Genomic DNA, 12,194 nt, shown 5'->3' with positions numbered 1-12,194 from the left:
TTGAACAGACCCTTACATTTGGGACAGCTTATGCACACCGCAACAATCTGACCTGCTTATTGACACCGGTAGAGAAAAGCTTTTTAGATCACACTGATGATAGACACAAAGCATTGAAGGAAAGATTAGAAAAGGGGCTAGAAAAACACACATATGCGAATGATTATGCTTACACTGCAATAAAGACGCAAGGCAAACTAGCTATAGATGCATTACATGTAGGGAGGCTTTATATATATAGGCCAAAATCCGAGCATGACACTTTATTTGTGGGAACGAGTGAATGCAGATATGTGTTTTTGTTTCAGAGTAAATGGACTTTCATGTTAAATGGACAGGATCCTGTGGACTTAATGCTTATTACCGTCTCCCTAAGGGATGGTATGGGACATGTTATTTGGGAATAGTCTTCCCAAAGATTTACCAGATTGATGACTTAAAGCAAATACCTAAAACGTCTGAATTACAACATGCTAGACAAAAACGAGAGACAGCAGCTGCTGTCGTTAGAGACATATTTGGAGACATAATTCCTTCAGCAGGGGTTATCTTAAACTCCAGAAAGATTCAAAAGTTGTCTACTATTGTGGATAACATGCTGACAAATTTCACAGGGGCTATACTCCTGATGGATACTGAACTTGCTGCAGAAAGAGCTATGACTTTTCAAAATCGGCTTGCTTTAGACATTCTTTTAGCAAAGAGTGGCGGAGTCTGCAAGATGCTCAACAAGCGTCATTGTTGCTCATTTATACCAGATAATAGTAAAAAGATTAGAGGTATGCTTACTAACTTAACTAAGGATAGTGCAGATTTGAAGGACTTGAAGGAACCTGGAGTGTGGGTGAAATTTGGAAAGGGAATTGCCACAGTAGGGAGCTGGTTTAGCAACATTTGGAATGGGGTACTTGCAAAAATATTAGGGGGTCTATTAATCGTTATGGCCTGTCTATTAGGATTATGGGGAGCATGCAAAATTAATGATAACATTAAAAGGAATTGGAGAAAGAGAACCAGGAAAAATGAAGAAAGTGAAAGGGAGAAAATGTTCAACGAAATTTGGGAAAGTTCACACAAGGGACAAGATGTTGAAATGCGCATTATGCGTAAGGTGAAAAATTAAAGTGAAAGGTCAAAGGGAAAAGTTTGTGTGATGACGCACGTCATCAGAGGAGGGCCTGAGAGCGTAGCTTATATAATCTATATTAACATGAAATGTTTATGAATTAAGGTGTGATACTGCCGCATAGAAACTACAGTATTAGCAATTTTGCTTAGACGTGCGCTTGAATTGTGACCACGAAGAGTGGCCATCAATGTATACGCAAACTAATAATGATGATCAAAATGCTTATGTTACGTTCAAATGAGCTTATATTAACATTTGTGTTATTAAATCTGTATTGAAAACCTCATAGGCTTTAAGTTAGCATGAGCTGCAGCTTAGCTGTTTGGCTCTCATATTAAATGCATTTTTCTATTTTTCAGTGTGCTGACTCACAAGGGGCCATGACCCTGTTTGTTCTTTTCTTCAAACTTGGAAGATGAATGTAACCATGTAGATCCGTTTCCCACTGCTTCTCATCGTCGTGAAAACTAAATGTTATAAATGAATTGAAACAGTGTAGATTAATGTAATGTACAAGATCATTCAAACCGGTGAAGACAATGGAACTGCTGACCAGAAGATGTGCAAAGAATTACAAAGGGATGAAGTCACACCGGACGTGCCACCTCTGAAGACGTCAATTACGAAGACCAATCAAAGACTTGTAAAATAATATGGGGTGAAGATTAGGATTACCTAAGGCTTATTTGATAGGTTAAAGATAGTGGGGTATAACAAATGTCCAATAGAATTTTGTGGGAATGTACTACGAAAAAGGGATAAAAACCCATGTCACAGGGAGGTCATTTAGGTGGGTTAGGGAATGCTATTGATTATATCCAGAAACTCTGTCACTCTGTTTGGTGACTTGGTGGTTTACTTAAACCATCCTCGCCCTTAGATTGCCCATTTACACTTTATCTCCTTATGAGGGAAGTGCCCTTTTTCCCAGAAAATGAGTTCTGACTGATGGCGATTTGACTGATGTCCTGAAGACGAAGACTGAACCTGTGCGCTGACCTAATCCTTGGAGGGTAATTATGACAACGTATTTGTAACTTGTCTGTTTGCTTTTCCTTTCTAGGCACCAACTGCTTGCTTTTGACAGAGACCATAGCTAGATGTTTTCCAAATTGGTGTTTAAATTGTTTTGCATGAAGCCCAACATGCTAATGCCAATCAGTGGTTAGGACAGGTGTTCACCAAAACTGACGCAAATAGACAAACGACTGAGACTATGCTTTGTTGAACTGATGCGATATTGACACTCTGCTAAACTTGAACTATGTTCACACCGTGTTATGTTCTGATGTTTGTGATTCTCGCTTTAATGAAATCTTTTCACAGTTGCCATATCGTGACTATGCTATTATGTTTCTTGGTGCTGAGATTAACGCATTTGCTCTTAGATTGTAAGTAATAGGGAATAAAACTCATAAAATTCTACTAAACTGGTGTGGTTATTCAGGGCTGCAAGGTCATGGTAGCATCTTTTGAATTGATTAATGACTTTGACTAAAGTGAAATGCATTGTCGTGATAAATATTGATGACATTATTGATGTTTTGATTGATATATTGATTAGCTATCTCGTCCTACGGTGTCTCTCAACTGGGTCAAAAGATTCATGGGCCTAAAACGAGTCCTGATGTGTAATAAAATATCATAAAGGGACGCATTAGCAGTTCCATTGGATTGGTGTGTGGTGGACTGGACTGAACTGGAATAGTTGGACTGGAGTGGGGTGGATTGGAGTGGGGTTGTTTGAACTGGAGAGGGATGGTTTGAAACGGGATTGGACTGGGCTAGAGTGGGGTGGATTGGACTGGGACAGAGTGGGGTAGATTGGACTACAGTGGGTTGGACTGGACTAGACTGGATTTGATTGGAGTGGAGTAGGGCAGACTGGAGTGAAGAGGAGTGGGTCTGACTGGATTGGATTGGGGTGGGATGGGGTGGACTGAAGTACGGTGGGTTGGATTGGGGTGAGGTTAATTGGACTGGAGTGAGGTGAACTGAACTGGAGAGGGGTGGACTGTAGTGGGTGCAGTGGACTGGAGTGGGGTGGGGTGGATTGGACTGAAGTTTGGTGGAGCGGATTGGATAGGATTGAGTGGGGTGGACTGGACTGGGGTGGATTGGATTGGCATGGGGCGGATGGGACTGAGATGGTTTATGTTAGGGTGGGGTGGATTGGAGTGTGCTGCGGGGTACTGGAATGGAACGGATTTTTGGAGTGGGGTGGAATGGGCTAGATTGGATTGGAGTGGACTGGGTTTGAGTAGGATGGATTGGACTGGAGTGTGGTGGGCTGGAGTGGGCTAGATTGGGTTGGAGGTGGGAGGATTGGGAATGGAGTGGGAAGGATTGGATTGAGTGGGGTGGATTTGATTAGATTGGGGTGGATTTGAATATTGTGGGTGCATAGGATTGGTGTGGGGTGCATAGGATTAGTATGGGTTGGATTAAGGTGGTTTGGAGTGGGATGGGTTGGAGTGGGGTGGATTAAGGTGGACTTTACTGGACAGGAGTGGGGTGATTTAAGGTGAATTATATTGTATTAGGATGGATTGGGGAGCCATAGGTGGACTGAACAGGGGTGGTGTGGATTGTACTGGGAAAGACCGGGTAGAGTGAGGTAGACTGGAGTAGAATGGAGTGAGGTGAATTGGAGTAGAATGAGTGGGGTGGATTGGAGTACAATGGAGTAGGGTGGGGTGGACTGAATTGAAGCAGAGCGGGGTGGACTGAAGTAGAGTCGGGTGGTTTGGAAAAGAGTAGGGTGGGTTGCAGCACAGTGGGGTGGATTTAAGTAGAATGGGTAGGACTGGTTTAGTGTGGGGTGAACTGGAGCAGAGTGGGGTGGATTGGAGTGGGGTGGGTGGACTAGAGGGGGGAATGGGGTGGGGTGGATTGGGCTGAAGTGGAGTGAGGTGGATTGGATTAGGGTGGGCTGGATTGGATTGGGGTGTGGTAAAGTGGAGTGGGGTGGATTGTAGTGGGGTGGATTAGACTGGTGTGGAGTGCGGTGGAATGGGTTGGAGTGGATTAAGAAGGTGTGGGTGTACTGGATGGGAGTGGGGAGGATTAAGGTGAACTGGATTGAACTGGTGTGGATTAAGGTGGATTGGACTGGGAGGGACTGGAGTGAGGCTGGTGAATTGGAGTGAGGTGGATTTGATTAGACTGGATTGGGTGGGTTGGGTTGGATTGGAATGTGATGGAGTCGGGTGGGATGGAGTAAAGTAGATTGGATTGGACTGGAGTGGAGTGGGGTAGATTGGATTGTTGTGGGGTGTGGTGGATTGGAGTAGGGATAATTGGGATGGAGTGGGTTGAACTGGAATGGAGTGGTGTGGATTGGATTGGGGTGAGGCGGATTGGAGCGAAGCGGTCTAGAGTAGAGCAGATTGTTTCTGATTGGAGGGGGGCAGATTGTTTTGGATTGATGTGAGGCAGATTGGAGTGGGCAGATTGTTTTGGATTGGAGTGTGGCAGCTTGTTTTGGATTGGAGTGGAGTGGGGCAGATAGTTTTGGATTGGAGCAGATTGGAGTGCGGATGATTGTTTTAGATTGTATTGGGGCACTTTGTTTTGGAGTGGAGGGGGAGGTTGTTTTAGGTTGGAATGGGGCAGATTGGTTTGAATTGAAGTGGAGCAGGTTGGACAGGGCACATAGTTTTGGATTGGAGTTGGGAAGATTGTTGTGGGCTGGAGTGAGGCAGATTATTTTGGATTACTGTTTTGGAGAGGGGCATATTTTTTTTTATTGGAGTGGAGGCAGATTGTTTTGGATTGAAGTGAGGCAGATTGAAGTGAGGTGTGTTGGGAGGGCTGGAGCGTAGCAGACTGGAGTGGATTAGGGTGAGTGGTTTGGATTGGAGTGGGGTGGATTGAGGCGTACTGCAAAATTATGTGTTAAAGCATAATTTCAAAAATTACACATAAAAAAGAAATGATGTCGCTTTGGAATATTTAGAGCAAGATTATAATCATTTTTTGAGAACAGCTCCACAATCAAACACAAAACAAAACAGATGAAACGTGAGAAAAGAAGACTTGGCAAAATAAAACAAAAGGTTAACTATAGAAAATAAAACTTTGATATTTTGTTTGTACTGCTAAGCACGTTTTTGCCAGTCACGCACCTTCTGTTTGTATAGCACTGGAAGTTAAAAAGAACAAAAGAGTACATCAATCACATCGGAAGTAGCGGACGGGCACTTATTAAACGGAATCAATCTGTGCTTGCTCCCCGCTGCACCGGCAGGAACAGAAATTATGTTGTGCCAGCCATGACCAATTAACAGACTGATAAGAAGAGTGCCAGGCATGCAAATAAATGATAAGCAACTGGCGGGCTCCAAGCCCTTTTCTAAAAACAACAGCGTCTCACAAGCGATAAGCATGCACTACTGCACACTATCGTAGGCTCTACCCTAACAAGGAAACAAATGCCACATAGGGTGGCAGGGTAGGTATACTTGACTCCCTAGGCCAAGTAGGGATGGGGGCCATAGAGGGACCATCCCCCATGGGAGTCAAAAAAGGTATTTTTCTTATTACAGGACCGCTATTTGTCTGTGGATCTAAAGTACTGTATCAAAAAAAAAAGGGGGGTGGAGGGGAGGGGTCGGGCTCCCACCCCTTTCAGTTCTAATCCCAGTTGGGTGCGCCAGGGCTGTTTGTTTTTAAAATATTTTAGATGATATGTGTTCCAGAGACCTCATGCCCCAGGACTGCAGAATGTTTTTAAGCAGAATGGGCAAACCATAATATGGCTCTGGTACCTCATTTCCCATGGCAGTATTTGTATTTAAAAGGGGGGGGGGGGGTGCTAACCCCTCCCCCACCCTCCCCCTCCCCACCCAACCCATGGTGATTTTGCAGCCCAGAGACACCCACAACAATTGCTGGCCTTTGGTCCCCATGGCCCTTGCCAGCTCTCCTTCGTGCGCTCATCCCACTGTGGTTGGAGCCAGGGGCATTTGTTTGCTCCTGCCCAGCAGGACCAGCTTCTTTTTCTGCTCCTGCAGGGTAGGTGCAAATCTGAGTTCCCTGTCCACAAAAGAGCATGGGCAGTGAGTTGAAGTTCTCTCTGTCCACACTCTTGAGGTAAGGCAACCGGTACAAAGTGGAGCCATTATGCCAAACGTTTTAATGGCCGAAATGGTAAGCTACCTAAAGTCTTTTTCCCATAAATTGCTTATATTTTCTTGATATGCTGTAACAGAAGACAAACATACCATACTCAACTAATGTCATGGGTTCCTCTCCGAATACCTTACACAGATTACTTCTAATACTACATAAACTTGCTTCCCATTGTCCACAAGTCACTGCAAACCCCATCCTCCTCGAATTCATGGGTAGATTCCCTTCCTAGTTAAATTAGATCATGTGTATTTGTAAAGAGCACTATCACCCGCGAGGATATCGCTTAGCACCAGCTATCTACCTTCAGCTGCTCACATAAGGTAACCTGCATCCGAATATCTGACTATGGCCTATTCCAGACCAAAATCCAAGTTACACAAATGCACAGTTGGACAAACCAGTGTTTAAAACAACATTTATTGATTTTTAAGTGTTGAGTATTTAAGTATCCTATGATTTGCTTCTATTACATTTTTTAACGTTATGGCTTTAAAGCAGACGGTTCAGAAATCTAACTACAGTCCCACATTGTACAGGTTTTTGTTTTTTGTGACTGGAATCTCGAGATAAGGTTTCTTTCCTGCACCTTCTAACACAACATAACCACATCATCATCCTTCAAATGGTTTTCAGCATTCACTTGCTTAGCATGTTTTAAAAGGGAGGAGCTGGCAGCCTATTTTAGAACTCTTTCTTTTCCTTGGAAGAAATTACTGCCTAAGGAGCTCAAAGGCCAGCACTGTCTGCAATAAAACAAGCAATTCAACAATGCTGTTAAAGTTGGTTACATACACAAATACTGTTTATCATATTAAAGCCAAACCTACTGGCTTTCCTAACAATGGGTAAAGTTGCAAGAATCTATTGCTTTCTCTAAAGAATACATACAAGGAATAAAAAAATGAATAGGACAAAAGTGTGATGATTCAGTGTCTTTTCACATGTAAGCCCCTTGTGCATTCCATTGGAGGTACTACCTGGAAGACAGAATAATACATACAAGCATGATAAGAAACTAACACTCCCGTCAATTGAGTTGAAAAAGACTCGAAGCATACTTTAAAGAACTGGAAACAATAAATCTAAAGGCAGTGCAACAGTCAAGATAGACCTAAAAAAAGAACACAATATAGTATAGAGACCACAAAAGTATCACACAGCAGAATGAATCTAATGCACCACATTACTTGGGTCCTTGAAAAATGCATATCCGTTGAACAACACATCCTACAAGAGGCACACAAAATTCAGGATCACACCACTGTAGTTTTTGAAGGGAACCATTATTGGACCATAGGTTGTGTAAACTGCTAAGACTGTCGATTATGGCCCAATCTGCTACATTTAATTTTGAGTCACTGTAAAGGGAACTCTAAATTTTATATCCCTGCAACCCATTTACATTGGACAGCCCAATGCTGTTCACTATGATAGCATGGGCCAATCTGGGGCATCAAAGTATTAAAAATTATGAGAATCAAAAAATATGAGCTGGTATAATTTCATTTTCCACTTTAAGAAATTATGAATCTTCCACATCGGTAAATGTTGTTTACCCAGTGCACCTTCATTTTCGATTACAGAACTCAGATTTTTTTATTACACATGAAATAAATGCTTGAAATACAATGAAATACAATGCTTTTTGCCCTTCCACCAAGTTTGTTGGTTCTGCCAATAAAGGTTCTACCATCTAGGGGCTCCTGTTAGTTACATCCCCATTCTTTGCATTTAAATCACTGGTCTGACATGGTTTCTTCAACATGGAAAGTGTTGTTCCGATTATGCTGACTTTGCTTTACTTTAAGTTTTATCAACTTACAAGCTCTCAATTTGATCACTTAATTTCCTAAACCTTTGCTAAGATGCGTTTACTGGCTTCCATAAATCCCACAGTGACATTAAAAAAGCCTCCGACTCAAGCCCTCACTTCTTGAGTTGGTGCCTTTCTTGGTATATTCGCACTAGGGCTTTACACTCTTCTGCTGTGGCCCTACTGCAGCAGCCTTACACTGGTGGAAGCAGTGGTTCAGGACCCACAGTTCGAAATCTTCATCTAATAATCTGATCTTTGATGCTTTCCTTAGCTCTAACAACCCTTTTTGATTAACTTCCTCTTGCCTGTCATTTTTATATTCTCTGTTTTTCCGCAGTTTAGCAAAAAGAAACCCTTATTGGTGTTTGAGGGATTTACAAATTTCATATGATATAGCTAAAGATGTATCTGACATGGTTTTAAGAAGAAAATGTATTGGAGCACTTTGTATTCATGCTGTTGTAGGGTGCTACAACCTGCAGCAGAAAGGAACTCCTGGACTGACACAATGAAAAGCAGCCTTCTAAACACATATACGGATTCCTCTGACAATTTACTATAAGGTTAGTGAAAGATGAAAAAACTAACTCTGACGAAACTTTAACTCTGTTAAAATGTCCTACATTAAAAAACACACACCTTATCAAGTTTCACTTCCAGTTCTGTCACATCACCTTCAACTTCCTCCAAAGCGGCTCTAAAGAGAACATAAAATAAATTGTAAATTGTAATATTTCACTCTGTAAATAATATGAACACATCCATGCTACATACAAACATTTCTAAATTACAAAATGGAAACATACCCCAAATAGCAGTAACTCTTATTTTTATATACATAAGGCTCAATTAGGTTGGGTTGAGCATTCAAGTGTAGAAGTAACAAGATGTCAAATTACTTTTATTTATTGAAGTACAGTAAGCACAAGGGGAGTAATAAAGGGCTGTGATAGCCAAGATAGAGGATGGGCTGGGTTAACAAATGTGTCTCATCTTGCTTTGTCTTGGGGATCTTAGTAATAGAAACCTGTTCTACGTGCCTAGTAAAAGTGATCCAAACCCGCCATGGATGAACAATTAAATAACTATTTAACATCCTTCCATTTAGAATTAATTGATTTAATAGCTAATGAGAAAAGAAAGGCAAATAGTGTTTTGTGTGCAAAAGACAGAGAAGTAAAAAGTAAAACAATTTACAAAAAATTATGGTAAAATAGTGTCAGAAATAATAATGACATTAACAGTTGCACATCACATCTGAACAAAAATTAAACATAGTAGGATAATCTGATAAAAGGTGCATCAAAGAGCCAACAACAACATAGCAACAGTCCCATATTTTAGCTGTAAACAATTTGGTTGGTAATCACCGGCAGTTATATAGTACAAAAAAGAAATCTGCTTGACAGAGAGAGATGGTTAACCATCCAGTAACTATACACAGCAATATTTACTGCCAGTCTTTCAGTGAAACAGATTAAACAAATTCAGTATTCCAAAAATATTAGTAGTTTTTTTTAATGTACTGTAATGAAGTGTGGCCAGTTCTAATAACTGTCTGTAAGCAAAGCTGTAATTCAGGAAACGCACTACAGATAGCATTACACAGTAGTTCCTACTTATGATAGTCAGATGCAACTAAACCACATTTATGCTCGAGGTCGGAAAAGATAACATATAATAATAACAATAAGAATAAGAATAACATTTATAACAATAACAATGAGGTGTCATATAGAAAGCTCATGCAACCTCAAATGAAGTGTCCTAGCACTAAGAATTAGTTCCTGCGAGGCCTGTGCAAGGAAAGATCTCAAAGATGAAAAGTCTAAAGTAAAGAAGAAGGTTTTTTATTGTTACCTAAAAACGATTTCAGATGGAGCCTGTGAAATTGTTTGGGGCAAGGAGTTTCAGATCTCTGGTGCTAAGTAACGAAAGAAACTGCTTCCAATTCTCACCTTTTTACATTTGGGGACAGTGGCTAACTTGGTTTCAAATGATCTCAGGCACCAAGATGGACCATAAGGTTTAACCAAATACTGGATATAACCAAGGGCCTGGGTTTGATAATGTGTTATAGAAGTACCAGTGAGCTTTAAAAGCAATTCTCTGCCTAACCAGAATCAGGAGAGGTTTGCTCAGACCGGTTTCAATGGAGGCTTTTTTGGGAGATTCAACATTCAATGAGCCACAGAATTTTGAACATGTTGAAGTCTGCTGAGTCGCAATTTAGAAAGGCCAAGATACAGGACATTACAGTAGTCCATCCTGGAGATAATTAAAGCTTGAACTACAGTTTTCGGAGCTGGTACTGGCAGGAATCTTAAATGTTTCTTGAGGATTTTTAAAAGCCAAAAACATTTCCCGGCTAAAGCGTTGATTTGGTTGTCAAAAGACAATTTTCGCTCCAGCCAGATACCAAGATTTTTTAATTTTGGTTTGGGAGAGGGCAGCGGGCCTAAACTATTAGGCCACTATGCAGTGGACCAAATACTTGGCTAATTGCCCAAAATAAATTCCTCAGTCTTTTCTGCATTTAATTTTAAACAGTTAATATCCATCCAACTGGCTACTTCCAAAAGGCACGCACACAGTTGAGAGGCAGAGTTATAGCTTTTTTGGGAAAGAGTGATAATAAGCGGAGTGTCATTTGCAAACAAAATTATGGTATATCCACAGCAATCGATGACATCAACCAAGGAATGGACAAAAACGTTAAGAGTTGGATTCAGGGAGTCTTGGCAAATATTGATGTATACTAACTGAGAATCAACCCAGGATTTTTAACAATTCTTATTATTTAACCTGATAATAGGATTGTGCCTAATCTAATGACTTTTAGTAGTTTTAATAGCTAAATTATGTTTATCACATTTTGGTTCTTAGAGGTCAACATTGAGAGCAATAGAAAAGGATGTTATGTCTTTCTCAGTTAAAAGCCATATAGGAGATAATAATGGATAATTAGTCTGAAACCATAACCTAGTTTAACAATAAAGGATGATACCAAGTTTCCCAGTTATCTATTAGTTTTATTAACTTTGAGCTTGTAATTATGTCTAGTTTTATTACTCTAAATTAAAACGGAGAAAAAGACGGAGAAATACAAAGGCAAAATATAAAGTAAATATAATATTTGTGGGGGAGAAAAACATTTTTCACTGCTTCATTCCCATCCCTCCTCAAACCAACTCAGGTGAAGTAAGGCCATTTATCCATTGTCTCCTCATCTAAATTGTCTCTTTATAATAGTCACTACTGAGGTTAATAGTATTATGCATAATATTAGTGAGTAATATCCCAAGATATTTGACTTTATTTTAATACAAAGTTATGTTAGTATTATTATGCATATCAAGGACAGGTCTTGGAAAATCATTCAAATGTTACTAGACCCGCAGGTCAAGTAATTTGAATCATCTGTTCGACCTAACTGTACTGTACTTGACACGTAAACAGGTCTCAAATTGTGTAATCCTATACAAATATTTTATTTACCAGAGTCGCCTTCTACATGCGCCTTGAAATATGCAAGTTCAGCATTTCTGCTGTACAAAAAAAAACCTCTTTTGTTTAATTAAATAGACTAAACATTTGCTCCATGTATAATACAATTCTAGCCCATGTACAGCGTACACATGATCCATGACTTGTCTCTTAGTTTAGAAAAAGCATTGTCATCAGAGGAGTATATCTCAGTTTATGTTTAAGCACTCACTTTTAATACATTTATCACTAAAGCATAATGTGCTTTACAGACAGTAACTTTCCAAGAAATGTCCAAAAACCATTCCATAAACTTGCAGCTTTACTGATAAAACTATATAGAGCTTGAACAAGAAGTTGTGACAGTTGGGTTTCACAAAACATTTATCATTAACACATCACCAAGTAAAGTGTTCTGATTTGCTTTCATCCTATTAAAATATTTTTTTCATCACACAGAAGTACAAACTTTAACATGCAAAGGCTAGATGACATGAAGCCCATCGCAAAAGCAACTAATCCAGCTTCCTTTAAGTAAAAGAGCAAATTATCTATTTACTGTTAAGAGGGAGAGAACCTGCTAACAGAATAACCAATAACTACTTTAAATTATTCTTTCAAATTTAA

General features: G+C 40.1%; 1 protein-coding gene across 2 annotated transcripts in view; it reads right to left on the bottom strand.

Annotated features, from left to right (window-relative positions):
* ACAP2 (ArfGAP with coiled-coil, ankyrin repeat and PH domains 2) overlaps window positions 1-12,194 on the bottom strand; it is a 333,281-nt gene that overhangs the window by 236,893 nt on the left and 84,194 nt on the right. For both annotated transcript variants that reach the window (XM_069213160.1, XM_069213161.1), the window contains exon 2: window positions 8,721-8,778. In XM_069213160.1, the coding sequence (XP_069069261.1) occupies window positions 8,721-8,778 (58 nt within the window). The remainder of the gene's footprint in view (window positions 1-8,720; window positions 8,779-12,194) is intronic.

Source organism: Pleurodeles waltl, chromosome 11 (assembly GCF_031143425.1).
Source record: "Pleurodeles waltl isolate 20211129_DDA chromosome 11, aPleWal1.hap1.20221129, whole genome shotgun sequence".
NCBI classification, from domain to species: Eukaryota; Metazoa; Chordata; class Amphibia; order Caudata; family Salamandridae; genus Pleurodeles; species Pleurodeles waltl.
This window is presented reverse-complemented; position numbering and strand designations above follow the sequence as displayed.